The 16656-nt window shown below is 49.9% G+C and overlaps 1 protein-coding gene across 2 annotated transcripts in view; it reads left to right on the top strand.

Moving 5' to 3' along the window:
• Positions 1-1137: 1137 nt before the first annotated feature.
• The window catches only part of LOC144126124 (high affinity cAMP-specific and IBMX-insensitive 3',5'-cyclic phosphodiesterase 8B-like), a 239330-nt gene continuing 223811 nt past the window's right edge, over positions 1138-16656 (top strand). For both annotated transcript variants that reach the window (XM_077660088.1, XM_077660087.1), the window contains exon 1: positions 1138-3021. In XM_077660088.1, coding sequence (XP_077516214.1) covers positions 2701-3021 — 321 coding nt within the window. In that variant the 5' untranslated portion in view covers positions 1138-2700. The remainder of the gene's footprint in view (positions 3022-16656) is intronic.

Genomic DNA, 16656 nt, shown 5'->3' with positions numbered 1-16656 from the left:
TGTGGCCTGGGAACTTTTCAACAATGCTGTCGTCCGTACGGTGGTGACAAGATTCTTGGTCGGTGTTGGTGAACGTATGAGCGCTTGTGCTGCTGCTGCTGCTGCTGCTGCTGACAGAAAGAACGAAATGGAAAGTGCACGGGCCTGTCTGGCTCAAGCCGAGCCAGAATCACTGCCACATGCCGAAATTAGGAGAGTTAAAAGATAGGAGAGCAAAGATTGAATGATAAGACGCGCGCTAGTATGCCCCCTGGCCGATGCCGGAGGCAGTGCAATACCGGGCAGTGAAATACGGCGGAATGCTTCAAGCACTCCGCCGTATTTCAAAAAATAAGATTAATATCTTGGGTATCAATGGGGTCCGCATCAGATATTAAACCAGGTAACCGCTTTCGCACAAGTAATGAGCAGCAGGCGGACGCTGAGAAGCGCGCTTTTCTGCACCCTCGCCAAATGTGGTTCTTCGCTTCTAGCATAGATGCAGAGCCCTGACTTCTGGTGGCTCAACTGGAGCTTGCTTCGCGCGCATAAAACTTTCGTCTTAGTTTTCATTTGCCGTCAACGGGAACTCGGCAGCGACTAGGAACGGCTGCTGTCGGTTGCATGTTTGTCAGACTAAGTAAGTTCTCTTGATACGTTCCCGCGCGACTCAGTCCCACCCATAAAGGTGTTATACCGTGCACTCTCTCTTTCAACCTTTTTGAAAAGCGGATTTTGCTTCAATTGATTGTTGGGGAAAGGAAATGGCGCAGTATCTTCCTCACATCACAGCTGACACCTGAACCGCGCCGTAAGGGAAGGGATAAAGGAAGGACTAAGAGAAGAAAGAGGCGCCGTAGTGGAGGGCTCCGGAATAATTTAGACCACCTGGGGATCTTTAATGCGCACTGACATCGCACAGCGCACGGGCGCCTTATAGTTTCGCCTCCATTGAAACGCGGCCGCCGCGGTCGGGTTCGAACCCGGCTCAGTAGCCGAGCGCCCTAACCACTGAGCCACCGCGGCGGGTCAGCTTCCTTCGTAATTTCTATCACTCGCCCTCCCTCTAACATCTTTCCTCGGAGGTCGACAGGCTTTTCCGAACCGCGCAGTTGTGCGGACCGCCGAGAGGCGGCGGAGCGCCGCGCAGTCGCGCACGAGCCCGCCAGCTGGCGAGCGCCGCCGCCGCCGCCAACGCTGGTCGCGAGCGTCTGCTTCCGACGCTGCGGCGCAAACGCGCCTCGCGGAAGGCCACGGAGCACTTGTCAGCGCCCCGTGCACCGACTGCCTACGTCGCCACGGCAGCGACCGCGCAACATGAACCGCAGTCTCCGTTCCTGTCAGACACCGACGACGCTAGCGTGCCTGCGCGCGGCAGCAGACGACGCGTTCTGACTTTTCTCGAACGAGGCGTTCTTTCCGCAAGCTTGGACTCGGCGCGACAGCAGCTGTGGGCAGGGCGCGCGTGACGTGAGCGCGCCAAGAATCAAAAGCAGCGCCGCTTTCGCTAGGGGCGTGCAGAGGTGCTGTTAGCGCCGGGCGAGTCCCTTGGAGGGGCGACCGCTGTCCATCGCCTGCGCTGCCGGCTTATATCTATCTTTCTTGGTTCTTTGTGAGTGCCTGTCGTATCCCCGATAAGGGCGGAGCTCGGCCAGCCGCGACACCAGCCTCGCTTGCCCCCGTATACGACGACGTAAGTGCCCGTCGAGGCTGCGCAGGAGGACACGCGACGCGTGCCGGAACAGCTCGTGTCTGCACTGAGCGAAACGACGTTGCCTCCAGGATTCCGATGGCTCCGTTCAACAGCGCCTCGACCCACACTTTCCGAGGCACATCGGCGCATCAGAGCCCGAGCGAAAGCGAGCGCGGCCTGCCCTTAAGCCCGAGAGAAGAGCAGCTGAGGCTCCCCTTCGGCGCGGCGTCCGAGCGCTCCAGTTCGTCAGAGCCGCTGGCCGGCTGAGTCGGTGGCCTCCGGTTCGAGCCTGCTCCGTGAAGATCTTCGCCACTTGGAGCGCGTGTGCGTGTGTGCTCGTGCGTGTGTTGGTGAATGTCCTATCATCAGGGCACCCCTGTTTCGAAAGTGCTGTCTGTGAGTCCACGGGTTCGTGACCACCGCGTGACCTCAACCGGCGCAGCGAGGCTCCCGCACGGTGACCTTGACGCTCAGAGGAATTAGCGAGCCTTGCGTCGTATCATTTCAAGCTTTTCATCTGTCGATATACTCCGGAAGCTTGTAAGTACTCGCCGCAACACCTGTTAGCACCCAAGTAGAGCGTTTCACTCAAAACAGCGCGGCAGACTCGTCCGCCCCGGCGACGCCGCAGAGAGGCCGGCTTTCGATGAAGGCTGCTGCCCTTCGTGGGAACGGCGGCCACCGCAGCGATTCGCCTATCCAATTTCTCTTTGTGCATCCCTTTCTGCGTGACACTCGACGGGGGTCCGTTATCTGGACGAGCAGGGAAGCGGCCTTCGCACCACCTCAGCGTCAAAGCCCCGTTCTCGACGGCCGCTCCTTGTTCACGTAGCCAGACCCAACTCCCGGCCGGGACGACCTGCCTCCGCGGGGTCGGATAGTCCTCAGCTGGCACCGCTCGTTCCCACCGAGCCGGCGGCACGGCAGCGTTGTGCCCTCGTGTGTGCCGCGCCCGGGCGCGCGCCCGGAGCGACGACGTCGCCCGAGTGTCTCGTCCGCGGGAGGATGAGCGTTCGTGAGGTGCGGCGATGGGATGCACCCAGAGTGGAATCCAGCGAAGGAGCGGCGGTCGCGCGGGCCGCGGATCCGCCGATGCCGGCCCGGCGACGCCCGTGCCCGACGCCGTGCCGCCGACGAGGTCGGCCTCGGATCTCTCGGCGGCCACCAACAACTCGACGGCCAACTCGACGGGCCGCTGCCGCCCGCCCGGCGAGTCGCAGCACCGCAACTCGAGGCCGCAGTGCCTCGAAGGGCCTCTCCGGCGTGCCGCGAACCTGGGCGAGGTCGTCACCGACCGCACCGTGCCGCTTTTCGCCAAGCTGGACGGCAGCACGCCGGACGACGGAAGGGTGAGTGAGCCACTCCGTGCTCAGGTTCCGGGAAGAAGCGCGCCCTCGTCGTCGCCCCAGGCGTTCTTTCTTTATGCGTGTAGGAAAAACCTCGGTTCGTGCAGTGCAGTTTTCCGCCCGCTACGGGCCGGGCTCGCGAAGCTGGGTGGTGATCTCTCAATTGACTGCTAACACGTTTCCAAGCGAATGGGAGCGAACGAGAAGTGAGCTGGTAGAAGACCATCCGCGCTATTGCCTTTCTGAAAAATTGGGCGTGTTTCGAATGACGCGGGATATCTCACGTCGGTCGTGTGTCGGTCGAAATACGACAGTTCACGCGTTGCAACTCGCTATGGAACAAGTGTTACTGACCCGGTACATAGCTGGTGTGGCGCAGCGCGATATTTGACGCCACTTAAGACGCGCGTGCGGTCGGGCCCATGTGCGATGCGGTTAAAGTTGCGTGCAAGCGCTTTTTACGGCTCGTAGTGCCGTCCTCGATTATTCGCTGTCTGAATGCCTGCTTGTAAAAAGCAAGGGCGCGCCCGAGCACCTTCCCCGCGCTCTTGAGAGTCGCGTGCCTCATTTGCAAGTGCCCGACGACCCGTGGAAGCGCATTGGAATGCTGCTGTTGGCGTACGCTCACATTCCAGCCTCCGTCTGCAACTGCAAAAGGCGTTCCCGGTTTCTCTTTCTGTCCTTTTGTAGAAATAAAATTGAGAGAGAAAAAAAAAATGACGGTGTCCTTACGTTCCACGCTACGAGTCACTCCATCCTCGACCAGGCCTTGGCTTTTATCGTCATCATCATCATCATCATCATAATCAGCCTGACAACGCCCTCTGCAGTGCAAAGGCCTCTCCCGTGTATCTCCAATTAACCCTGTCCTTTGCTGGCTGCACCCACCGTGTCCCCGCAAACTTCTTAACGGCAGGAGACACTCCGAAGTCTTGATGCTCTTCTCGCGTAGCATCAAGACAAGCTGACATTGGACACCAACTGGCTTTCATTACGCCCTTTTTTGACGGCAGGGGCGGACTTATGGGGAGAGGACGGCGGGAGGGGGGGGGGGGGGGGGGGGGGGTCTCCAAGCGAGAAATTTTACATAGCAAAACTGTGCTGAACCCCATATTTTGGACGAAAAAAATCGGAGGAGAAATACACTGTTCAATTGATACTGCCCCCTACCCCTTCCTCGAACGCCCCGCCCCCTCCTAGAGTAATCCGTAAATCGTCCCCTGCTTGACAGTTTCTTGAGCGCCACTGTTAAATGATTTACATAACGCGCTACTTTCGCACGCTGCAGGTCGCATTCGAAATAATATCATCTGCATGTGGACTCCTTCTGCACTTTGATGAGACTGACGCAGTGGTATGACGAAGTTATCCGCTCTTTCAACATGTTTTGTGTTTTGACACTTATTTTCGTGAAATTCTGTGAACATTCGCTGGTACCTTTCTTGTATTGTGAAATAAAGCAGTTATCAGAATTTTACGCGACAGCGTATACAGCTCGGTCTGTCAGAAAAGCCGTCGGCGTCGTAGCAGTAGTAGTTGTCGGCACCGCGAGTAGGAAATATTTCTTGTTTCTCTTTCGCTCAGTGAACCTTCAGTGCTTCTTGATCGGGAAAAATGGTTCACGCTTAATTTTATACGAAGTTATCCAACGCCGAATATTACGGTAATTTTTAAGTCGTGAATCTGTATAAATCCCGAGTCGTAAATCGATATAAACGAGTTGCCCAGTTTATTGTTGCTCGCAGGCTTCTAGTCTGACATTCCCTTTGTATGCGGTGTTTTTAGACTGTCATTATCAAGAATTGCTCTTTACTGTTGCGCGCGTGTTTAATGTTGCACGTTCACTATAGGTGGTATTAACGTCTGACGCCCTCTACACCACTGATGATTTTTCACATTTCTAAAAAATTCAACACTTTTCCTATACCTTGTGTTTGGCGCATGGTGGCCTTAGTTGCCTATGTGCCATAAAATACAACACAACACAGTAATGCAGTGCGCCTCAACTGAAGGGCGTGACGACCGGCACAATAACTCTCTCTACTATGTGGTCGCTCATTTCCGTGCATTTTGTTGCACAGGTAACCGTTGAATGCGTTTCTAAGAGCTCAAAGTGGCGCACATATATGTGACCCTTCCTCAGGCAACATGACACTTGCCATTACGTGCGCATATATAATGAAGTGCGGCATCCGGACTTCCTGTTCTGTCCTTTGTTACAGACCTTTCACTGCGTGCGAACTGTGAAATGACATCACCTCTCTGTCACTTGTGCTTGGATTATGTATACCTGCTATACTGTACCCTCGCGTTTAGGACTGTGATGAGACGCTAATTCACTAACTCGCGTGTAGTTTGTGCACACTTCCTTATCAGTGTGTGTGGATGGGGTTGTATTCCTAGTTGTGTATAAAATAGTGCCTCATTAATGTGAAGTCTTTGCTTCCCGAGCAAAAGTGCCCATAAAACGAGTCGTCCGTAATAACGAATCATGAAGAAAAAAAGTTATAAAAAAGATTTATGATTACGGACTGCTTTTCTGCACATTTGCAGGCAGTGAAGTGGATATCGGGCAATAATGGGAACTACAGGTGATTCTTCGGGTAGCCATTATCCTTAAAATCATGTCGTGCAGGCTTTAGCACGTTTGGAGCTCCTAGTTATTCACTGAGACACGTGATGGCGCCTATTGGTATGATGAAGTACCTCCTACTACGACTGTTCACATCCCAAGGATTTTGTAATCACTCGGCTGACAGCTGCTGAATGTGGTTTTCAACGCAGCGCACAGAAATTTTTTTTTTCGCAGCCATTCACGCAATGCGGAAAATGGTAAAGCGCGTTAACCGGGCACCTTGCCGCTGTAAAGCATGAAACGGCAACCATTTCTACGGTATTTGCGCTTTCGAACTATCTTGGCAGAGGCACTTGGCATTTGTTCTCATCGTGTCCATATTTACAGTACAAAATAAAGCGCTCGGCTGCTGACCCGAAATACACGGGTTCGATCGTGGCCGCGTCGGTCGCATTTCGATGGAGGCGAAATGCTAAGGCTCGTGTACTGTGCGATGTCAGTGCGCGCTAAAGAACACAGGTGGTCGAAATTATCCGGAGCCCTCCACTACGGCCCGAGTCGCTTTGGGACGTTAAACCCCATAAACCCATAACGGGACAAAAATGCGTGGGTCCAAATGGGCTTCGCATATTTTTACCCTGTCCATTGTCTGGACAGCGAGATTGCATATTAACAAGGCGTAAATAATTGAAAAAGTTTGGTCCCCAGAAAAATTGTCTATAGTTTGGGTCGTCCATATTACGGGGGTCGTAATAAACGGGGCACGACTGCACTGTGTAAATGGCCTATAGTTGTCTGTATATATGTTCCGTCCTTTTATACCTGTCGGATCCTGCTCCCCTTTCTTTTTCTTCTGCCTATAACTCTAATCTGCCGTTTCACTTTCTGATGACCGTCGTTCATGTGCTCGCCCGGAACGCGGCAGTTACAGCGGCCGGCACCCACATTTCCCCCTCAGTTTTAATTAATCAATAAATCACCAGGCACACCGCGCTGTTACAGCCTCCCGCAGCGAGCACTCCAATTCACAGTTCCTCGCACTATACAAAAGGGACGAAGATAAAATATAGGCGTTTCGTCATCGCTTGCTGAGAGAGAACTTAGCATTTTTCTCCCGCAATGACTCATATGTCGCGAGAGAATTCTCTTTATTTGACGGCGAGTTCATGAACTACATCACATGTGAGGTACACACAAGGCCGACACAGTGACCCTATAGTCGATGCGCTCGCTCACTCACTCACTCACTCACTCACTCACTCACTCACTCACTCACTCACTCACTCACTCACTCACTCACTCACTCACTCACTCACTCGCTCGCTCGCTCTCTCGCTGGCGGCTCTCCGTCCCGTCCCTGCGCGCAAGCTGCGTAGAAAACACTTGCTATGGGGCCGCCCAAACGGGGTCAACCCGCCATTACGACACCGCGGCCCATGGCTGTGCGTGCGCCACGTTACCTGCAGCTCTGTTTGCTAAGGCGTCACACGAGCGCGAAGGACTTGCGCGACAGCTTGCTCGAACCCTAACCGCAACAACTGTGGTCCCTCGGAGGCACTCACTGTCCCGCGCATGGCGTTCGCGCCAAGGTTGATTGCGCTCCAGCGCCACGACGCGTCCTCTCTGTGCGCCGCCTATCGAAGCGCTTATCACCATGCTCTTTGCGAAACGCCGTGCTCACGCTCACTTCTTTCCCGCCACGGTGTGCTGCGGCCGCTTCGAGCATGGCAAACAAATCCTTAATAAGTCTATAGAAATGAAGAGTCGTGCAGCGAGTCGTGTCCGTAAAAACCGCAGACCCAGAAAAATTTGTTTTAAATTCCTATCCTAGCTGTATTGCGGCGAAGCACAGTGCGTTTGTATTCCAGTCTGTTGCTCGTACGTTCAAGTTTGATGAAGTGGAACCTGTATGATGCCGTTTCGACGAGAATTCTATGCGTCGAAGCCACGAGCTGCAGCCGGTTAAATGACAAACTATTTGTCAGGAACAGCTCTTTACGCGTACATAACCCATGACACAAGGATCATTTCTTTTTAATCATTCCACTAGCATTTAATCTCGCATTTCGTTATGAAAATATTTGCTTTAAGGGCAAAAAAAAGAAAAATAACTGCCTGTGGCCTAGTTTAAGTGTCCGCGATATTGTCCCGCACATGTGTCGCTCTTTGTTTCAAAGAAAACTGGTCACAGAACATGCTACGTGCTGACGGCAAAAAAAAAAAGTCCATTCTCTTCCATTTTTTCATGTTCTAAGCCAATTATTATTATTTGGAAGCCATTTTCTTACGTCTGGAAGAAACGTTCAGAGAACGGTATAGCGCGTGCATAAGCACACCTGTGTCAAGGCTTCTAAATAGTCCTGCACAGCAGAACAAGTTTGAATGCGGTGAATGTGTGGGCGTGTACTGGAGTCGTCGCCGCATTGTTCTTCGTTGTGGGTGAAAAAACTCTTGTCATTAGTTTTAGGAAGGGTGACTGTGGGGCCGGTCCTGATGGGCGGTCCCCAATCCAGGACTCCGATAGCTTTGGAGCTTATGGTGGTCTACACACAACTGTATTTCGTGCTGCCCAGTACACAGCCTATAAAGGAGGGTACTGCTGCCTTCTCTGAAAACGACAGCGGCTTCACGTGGTGCTGTGTAGTTCTGTGCAGCGCATCGTTTCCCCGCGGGAAAAAGTGATGACTCGGAGGGAGGCTTCTTGGCTTCTATGATCTGAGATATCTTCGCGGTGCTGAGCTAGGCGACGATTTCTGTGACTGTGAGTCCAATATCTTTGTAGATGCTTGTAAGAGCAGTTAGAGAGGACCTGCAAGAACTCCATCTCGGACATAGTCGGCTTAATTCACCATTTATCTGGCGTTGCTATGGTGTTGGTTCATCGAAGCATGACGCAACGATTGTGCCGCCATGGTGCAATAGCAACAGCGTCAACGTGGTGCCCCAAGAACTCCATGTTCGCTCTGCATTTGGTCCGAAAATTAAGGGCTCGATATCAAAAGGCGTTCCCATAATGGCTACCACCACGGTTAGCAGAAATGCGGAGAAGGTGTAATGAAGAGCGCGTAGAAGAGTGTGGCTGCTGCTTTCGCTCGGGTAAGTGTTTTAACGCTATGCGTAATGAGGGAAGCAGTGGTGATCCCTTGTTGCAGCTGTCGCAGTAGCGAGCAGTGCTCACCAGCAGTCGTCGTATATTCGGAGTGCCTGTGTGGTTTCGCGCACTTAATTCAAAGACTGACCAAAAAAATACAGCGTTATATGTATACGGCCCCTGCTTCCGAAATCGCGTTGCTGGGGTTTTCCGGCTACCCTGTGCAACATTATAATTGCATCGTTGATGTACCCAGCGGTATCTGCTAGATGAGCTCTGTACATTTGAGCTAAAAATAGTTAATTACGACAAAAAAAATGCACCTCGATGCGGTAGGAAACAGCTAAGAATATCCGTTGTGTTTCATGCTTGCGAAGAAAACCAGTATGTTTTTAAACCTTGGTTCATGCTACCTGGGATGCCCTGCATGATGCGTACAGAATGGGACATGCGTTGCGTATGGCCGCGTGCCCTCTGACCTGTAATGTAAACTGTGCCACCGATTGGCTCACGATATAATTTGAGCTCCGAAACAAGACAAATCTTTTTTATGCGTTTAAAACTTTTGGCATTGTGCTAGGAAATGTCTTGCATGAAGAAAATTGCCAGATTTCCGAAGCACACAGGAAAATTTGAGTCCCCTTTTCGCTCATGAAATGTGTGCTTATGTGTGTTTTAGTTGCTCTTTTAATGATTGCCATAATAAGCGCTTAAAAGCGCTTTGTCTTGTGTTTAAATGCACGTGAATTCACTTGGTTTTTTTTTTGAACGCCAACATAAAACATGCTGTTACTGACTCCCACCTTCCCGAGATCCCTCTAAGAGGAGGAAAACAGTACGAGTTTGACAATAGTCACCAAATAACAGCACATGATAAATAAATAAAAATAGCTAATGAGTTTATTAAGTTAATTTACATTTCGTTCCATGACTGCGCCTGTAACGGTCTTCCAATGTACTGTACAAATTTTCCATTGCCGGGTCTCCGGAGGATATAAAGTAACTTTAGTGCGTCTAGAGACATTTTTTGGGACAGCGTTCTTTTTTCGAAGTCAAGGTTTTTTTCGAAATTTTACAGAAGTCATCAGTTTAGAGTCTAGGGTCCCAAAGTAAAAAAAAAAACAACTGTACCGGAACCCTTCGGCAGATCATTACAACACAATAAATAATAACAGCATAGTTAGCGGATGGTTATAAAACAGAGAAAATAACATATCAGTATACTTCGCCACAAGAACAATGTCTAACAAAACAAGAACACAAAAGAATAAAAAGAAATAAAAAGAATGAAACATAAGCGTCCCAACAAAACTACCTTAAAACTACTAAAGGGCTGAAAACTGAAAACTCACGTGTCGAGAGCAACTGCCTACGGCATACCATTTATTCTTTGGGGTGAAAATAACGGAGATTTTTGCGCGTAGCAAGGTATAACGAGCTTGCGAACATATTTCGAGAACGGAAACATGTAGCAAGTAATGAGCTCTGACTGGGCAGCGCTAGCAATGCCATTGAAAGCAATAACCCGCGCACTGCAGTGGCAAGCTTCGACGACGATTCATCTCGCCAGCGGCCGAGCATATATAACTTCTTCAAAGCCGTTACTAATAACCCCCGCGTCTTGCTCGTTCCACCGGGACACACACAGCGACGGCAGCCGAGAGATACGCGCACCGGGAAATACGGGCTCACAAAAATACGCGCAGCGCTATTACACGCACGGCACCTGCGCGCATGTGTAGGAACGTTAGGCGCGCGTCTTTGTGGAGGCGGGCAGTATAAATCTCATCGCGGTGCCGCCCTGTGGATGCGGCGCGTGACGATGATTTGTGCCGGTTATTAAGGGACGATCATGAATTGAATGCGCATGCGTAAATCAGCCCCGCTCTGGACGCGCTAATGGAAGGACGCCGAGGGGCGCATAATTTTCTCGGGTGCCGCTGATGTGCAGGCTGTCGTTGTGTGGGGAAGAACGCCGAGAGCGGACGACGCGCCGGGGGTGAAAATAAATAAGAGTGGGTGGACACAAATTAAAAGCGAATCGAATGAGGAAGAAACGGCTCGCGGTCGGTCGGTTCTCTTGGCACGCGTTCAAGCTATGCGCGAGGCGCGCGAACCTTGCGCGCGTGATTGAACGCGCCAAAAGCAAGAAAAATAAAAGAGATAAGGGGATGGTATGGCATTCGACAAGAGAGAGAAGGAAAATGCGCGTAGAAGGTTAGAGCGAGTGAGGGGGACGCGCGGTGAAACACGAGTCTACAAGCGTCGCCGTAGCGCGACCGTGCTGTCGCGAGCGTGTTTGTTGGCGCGGCATTTGGAAGGGGGGAGCTCCTGCCGATCTCAATCGATGAAGAACACACGCCAACCGCTCCTCCGAAAAGCTCGCGTCTTCGCGCTTCGATTTCTTCACTGTGAGTCGCGCGCATGAATGTTTCTTCTGTTCCGTCTCTCTCTCTTTCACAGTGATTTCTTCGAGGAACTTTTTGGTCCGTTTTATTTATTCTTTATTTCTTGCGAATATACTCTGCTCGGACACTGCATGACGAAACGTTCAGACTTTTCTTGCTGCCCGGAGCGGATGCCTTAAATCAGCGCCGCTCTTTGCATGGATGAAGTGGACCCAGTGATCGCTAACTCGACGGCTCAAGTGCAACGGGATTGCCAATACGCCAGTGTTGATTCGGTGGCGGTTGTTCATTCGCTTTTTGTTGTTGTTGTGCATGAGCAGAAAGACTGCCTAAGGGAAGTTTGTCAAAAACGAACCGTCTTTTCCGCTTTCGATTGCCCGTTACGCTCCTTGTCTCCCCGTTAGTTTAGCGAATGCGTTAGCCACCCCCCCCCCCCCCCCCTTTTCCGGCGGCTTGTATTTAACGCGCGTCTGGTTTGGGCCTCATCACGGTGTAATTCTCACACGTGCTTAAGTGCAATAGAATATTTGAGTAGCAATGAATGGCAGGGGTTGTAAGCGAAGATGCCGAGCTTAGAGAGATGAAGCTGCAGTCGGGGCGCGCAGTGCGCGGTTTCTACGCCGCTCAGTGCTCAAGAAATTAAGAACCGCGAAGAGCACTGAAGAAGAACATTGTGCGGTGTTGGAGCGGAAATGATATGGTCTGACAAACAGGCATTGAGCAGCGCGCATGTGATCAATAGGCAAAATCTAGCGAAGCAGGGAGAGGTATGAAACTGGTCTCTACGAGGTGTATTGATGAACTTCCCAAATGAGTGATGCAAAGACTGCTCGGAACAGGTCGAGGTCATGGTGCGACGGACAGCGAATGACGTCATCACGTTACGTCACATTGCGAAGGCTGCTGTCTGGACCGCATCGTCATTCGGGCCAGGAGCTGCATGCAGTAAGGGAAGTCGAATAATGGAATGTTTAGATTTTTAAGGTAATAAATCGAATACGCAGGTAGCGTTCAGCTTTGGAGGGGTCCCGGAAGACGGGTAACGTGGCTAACATATACATATACTAACGTTGCCGTATATACGATATATATATATATATACAGGTGTGTTCAGATAAAAACGGTAATCGAGGTCCTATGACTATTTTTGTTTTCGATGAAATTTTTTTCATGTTATGGGCAAATCTGTCGACACAGCGGACTCAGTCTTTGTTTAGCAAGAAACAGTGCAATTCTTTTTTTTGGGGGGGAGGGCGAATTATATATATTATGAGATGGAAAACGTTGCTTTTGCAATTTCACGAAATCGCTAGTTTAAATCTCCGCTGGAAGTAAAATTAAATTTCCAGTAATTTTATGCAAATTTTTGTATTGGAAGCAGTGAAAAACATTTTTTTGGCACCTATAATTTAGCAGCGAAAAAAATCTCAAGCATTGTTGAAAAGGTAAGGCATTCCAATAAGGGCAGCTTTTAGGGCAATAATGAGGCAAGGAGTGAGAACCTGAGGCTGAATTTTTTTCTCGGTATTAATCTATCCTTTTCTCTATCGCCAGACAAAATTTGTGCTTCTAAAACGGGCGGATAATTTTTAAACACGCGTTGAAATCATCCAGAATTTGAAAATTTTAAAAAAAGAAAGGCAAACTTTGACGGAGATTGAAACAAACGCCCTCTTCAAATTTTCTTTCAAATTTCCCTGAAAGACCTTTAATACCTGATAATTCCAGATCAAGAAAAAAAGTATTGCGTCATATTGTTTTAAACTATAAAATTAAAGGCCCCACAAATACCATATTTTATTCAGTTACAATTCCTGTATATTGTCTCTTAAAAAGAGTGACGATCACTATTTCGACTTTGAACTGAGAGCATGCGATTAATGCTTTAGTTAGCACAATGACAAAATCTCAGAAAATACCTTGGAAGAATGTTTTTGCCTGTAATCGTTTTTAATAACTAATTCCTTGTTGGGAGATGAGAAGAACAAGTGTTATGAAGTTCGGATCAGAATTCTCGTTTGGGCAAGTTGGTGACCGTTCATGTTGACTTCACAGCGCAAAAACGACAAGGACGATAAGCGTTAAAACGGCCGTCCCTGTCGTTTTTATGTCTGTCGTCCATGACTGTTTCGCGCTGCATGAACTTTTAAAGTTATAAAGTTTGTTTTTGCATGTAGGCTCCTTCTGGTTCAGTGCGCATAGATTCATTTGTTATCACCTTTCGTTTCTTCCCCAATTCAGAGTCACACACTAGCTGGTGAAATATTTGATAGTAAGCCCATTTTCCGGTTTTCCAAGAACACTTGTATGCATCTCTCTTGTTAGCATGTATAGTCTTGGCTGAAACAGGTTGTTTTGCCTTACCGAGCCAACGCTTGCAAGTCCGAGGAGAAAAGGGCCTTTAAAGTAATAAGAAAAAAAAAGGAATTGGTGATGAAAAAAAACAGGGGGGGGGGGGGGGGTTGCGCTGATAGGTGAGGCAGGGCCAAGGAAGCGCACACGGAAGCGGCTGCGAACGGCGAAGCGCGCTTCCGCTCTGGCTTTTATTTTTTTTTTTCCTTTAAAATATGTCATACAAGAAGATTTCCAGGGGAACAGGCTTGGGGCTTTCTGCGACGTAACGACGTCGTTAGCGTCCTCTCTGGTCTGCGCGTGTGTGCCCGTACCTTTTCATTGCCTTTCGCTGGGCCTGTAGCAGCACACGCAGGGCGTGATAGCGCTCCTGTTTCGAAGGCCACCCGCAGCATTACAACACTAAGCTTTTTGAGTCCTCTGGAGCCCTTTTTTCATCCTATTTGGCTTCGTTTTACTGTGTAAAGGTCAGCAACGAATATAGTCACTTTTTTTAAAAAAATGAAGTGTATGGATTAAGTAGCTGACTTGATGTTTGCAGCTGTTCTTCTGTTGACGTTGTTTGTGACACCTAGGTATCTTATCGTGCATCTTATCTTATCTTGCAGTATCCACAAACCAGTGCGCTATCATGGCACTAAACTAACTTGGAGAGCTTTCCCTGATAACAAAGGAGAGAAGAAAGAAGTAAGCGCAGTCCTCGCAACTAAACATGGAAGTTAACATAGCGGATATTTTCACTTTGCTTAAAAAAGGAAGTGCAGACGCCAGGTTTTCCAGTTAAGCAGGCGATGTGCGTGCCGAAATCATACATTTAACTCTGGCGACTGTCATTTAGATTCCGTTCAGGGTACACCTCTGGCTCCCGCACTGCGCAAGTACGTCTCTATCCATCCAGTATCCGTGAAACTAAATGTGATTATGCACGGATGTGTTGCTGCAACAAGCGGGTGCCAAACCTGTGCCTGCGAGAGCAGCAGCAAGGAAGTATCCGTGTCTATGAAACTGAGTTTCATTATCTTGATAAAGAAGTTCTTGGGATAATCTGTTATTCACGTAGCCTTGAATACAGCACTACGGGACGCGGAAGTATGATTAAAAAAAGTGGTATACGGTTTTAACGTAGTGAAACCGAGTAGACGTGCGAAAGCGAGGGACCTTGAGGGTGACCTTTGCACCCTCCCATTGGCTGCAGCTTGCACGACGCTCGTCCGAACTTGCCCGAGCTTACCCGAGTTACACCGAGGCTTCACACAAGAATTTTGGTTGGATTTTTGGTTTGTTCACTAAAACAAACAGACGAGGAACTCATAATGTCCGTGTGCCTTGCCTCCTAGCGCTGCCCAGCTCTGACGAATTGCACCTGCAAAGCGGTTCTTAGCTTCCATTGTTCAGAAATCTGTTTGTTCAGAAGTCTGTTCCCTTGGGAGCCGGTCAAAACACCAACCATCCTATCCCGTCGGCCTGGCACGCGCAAGTTCTTCGCTTGCTGTTCCCTGGCTGCGGGTGCGACGCCGCAGTTGCCAAGTCGATGTTGCCGCCGTGGGAGACACTGCGAGCCGCCGCCGCGGCGTCGCGTGTGTTTTGCATGCGACCTGCGGGCTAACCTTCTCGGGAGCCTTTGCAGGGCCGCGCGTCAATCAAAGAGCCCAGCTGCGCCAGCGCTGTCGTCGTCGTCTCGGCGGCCTTGTGCAGCGTCTTCTTCCTCGTCGCCGGCGCTCGGTGCACTTGCACGATTCATGCTCGAGCGAAATGATTCTGGCTGGCCGAGGGTATGCATCCTTGAACTTTGGGTTCTCTTTTTTTTTTAATACAAGAGCGCATTTTATTTCCAGTATGCAGTCGAGAAAGTTGTAGCGTATACCGCTGCTCTTTACTGAAGAGGTAATAGCGTGCGCACACGCACACACGCTCTTTCTGTCGCACACATGCACACAAGCGCGTTCAAGACGCGGGTTCGATCCCGGCCGCAGCGGTCGAATTTCGATGGAGGCGAAATTCTAGAAGCCCGTGTACCGTGCGATGTCGGTGCACGTTAAAGAACCCCAGGTGGTCGAAATTTCCGCAGCCCTTCACTATGGCGTCCCTCATAGCCTGAGTCGATTTGGGACGTTAAACACCCATAAACCAATAAACCAAACACAATCGCTTTCGAGCAGTACATTTAGCGCGCAACCGAAAATATATCGTCGAAACTACTTTGGTGAAACGTTCACTAAAAGTGACGCTAGTATAGAATGTGCTTGCATGCAAAAGTAAATTCCAGTTACAACCTACGAGGCCAGGACTGCCTGAAGTATGAGACTTTCGCCAGAGCGCAACAGCGAAGCCTCTCTCGGTATACGAATGGAATGAGGTCGCCAGAAAGGTGTCGACTCCTGATCAGGATGAGCACCGAAAAGCACGGCCTGCATCTACCGTGCATGTCGCTTTTTTTCTTTTTTACCCGAAGGACCAGCGAAGACAAGCTTTGGCCTGCGAATAGCGTGTGGCGAGGTTGTAAACAACTGTATACAGCGAAATGATAGTCGCGTTGTGGCAGGCATCACGAAGTGAAAATTTATCGAGCTTTCTTTGGTTGTTATCGAACATATAAGTCTAGCTGGTGCAGCCCTCCACGACGGTCTTGCGGAAGCTTCAGCTGACTACGTGTCACCGTGGTGTTAGAGGGCATTATATATTAGATGTAACCGGCGCGGTTAGCTGCGTCACATGTTGGTTAAGCATGGCCAGAGGCCGCTGGTTCTAGATGAAAAAAAAAAAGGAAACAAGTATGACAGAAATATGTCTTCTGAAGTATTTAGAAATAAGAAACTGCTGCTATAGGTCTCCGATGCGGAGTCTGCAGTTTTGGTGTTGTCTGCTGCGAGACTGACTTCTGAAGGTACTGATGCGAGCAATTTAAAAGGGTACGCTTGGTTCGTGTTCAAGAGCCAAGCCTGTTTCTACTCTTGCATCGAACTTGAAAACGCTTTAAAGTGATCATGAATATGGAGAAAAACTGCGTCACGTTAGAAAAATGATATGCTCCTCACTCGCCCCTAGGGAGCTGCTGCTGCCTGCACGATGATAAATCTCGCGAAGGCGATATATTCTATTCAATTTGAAAACGCTTCGACCTGCTTGGTTACTTGTGTCGCACCGTTAGAACAGCGAGTGATCGTCGGCTGCTGAACGACCTGCGGTCGTATTCGCGGCTTTTGGGTCGTGGG

Source organism: Amblyomma americanum, chromosome 3, assembly GCF_052857255.1.
Source record: "Amblyomma americanum isolate KBUSLIRL-KWMA chromosome 3, ASM5285725v1, whole genome shotgun sequence".
Taxonomy (NCBI): Eukaryota; Metazoa; Arthropoda; class Arachnida; order Ixodida; family Ixodidae; genus Amblyomma; species Amblyomma americanum.
The sequence above is the reverse complement of the archived record's forward strand: the minus strand, read 5'-3'. Positions and strand labels throughout refer to the sequence as shown.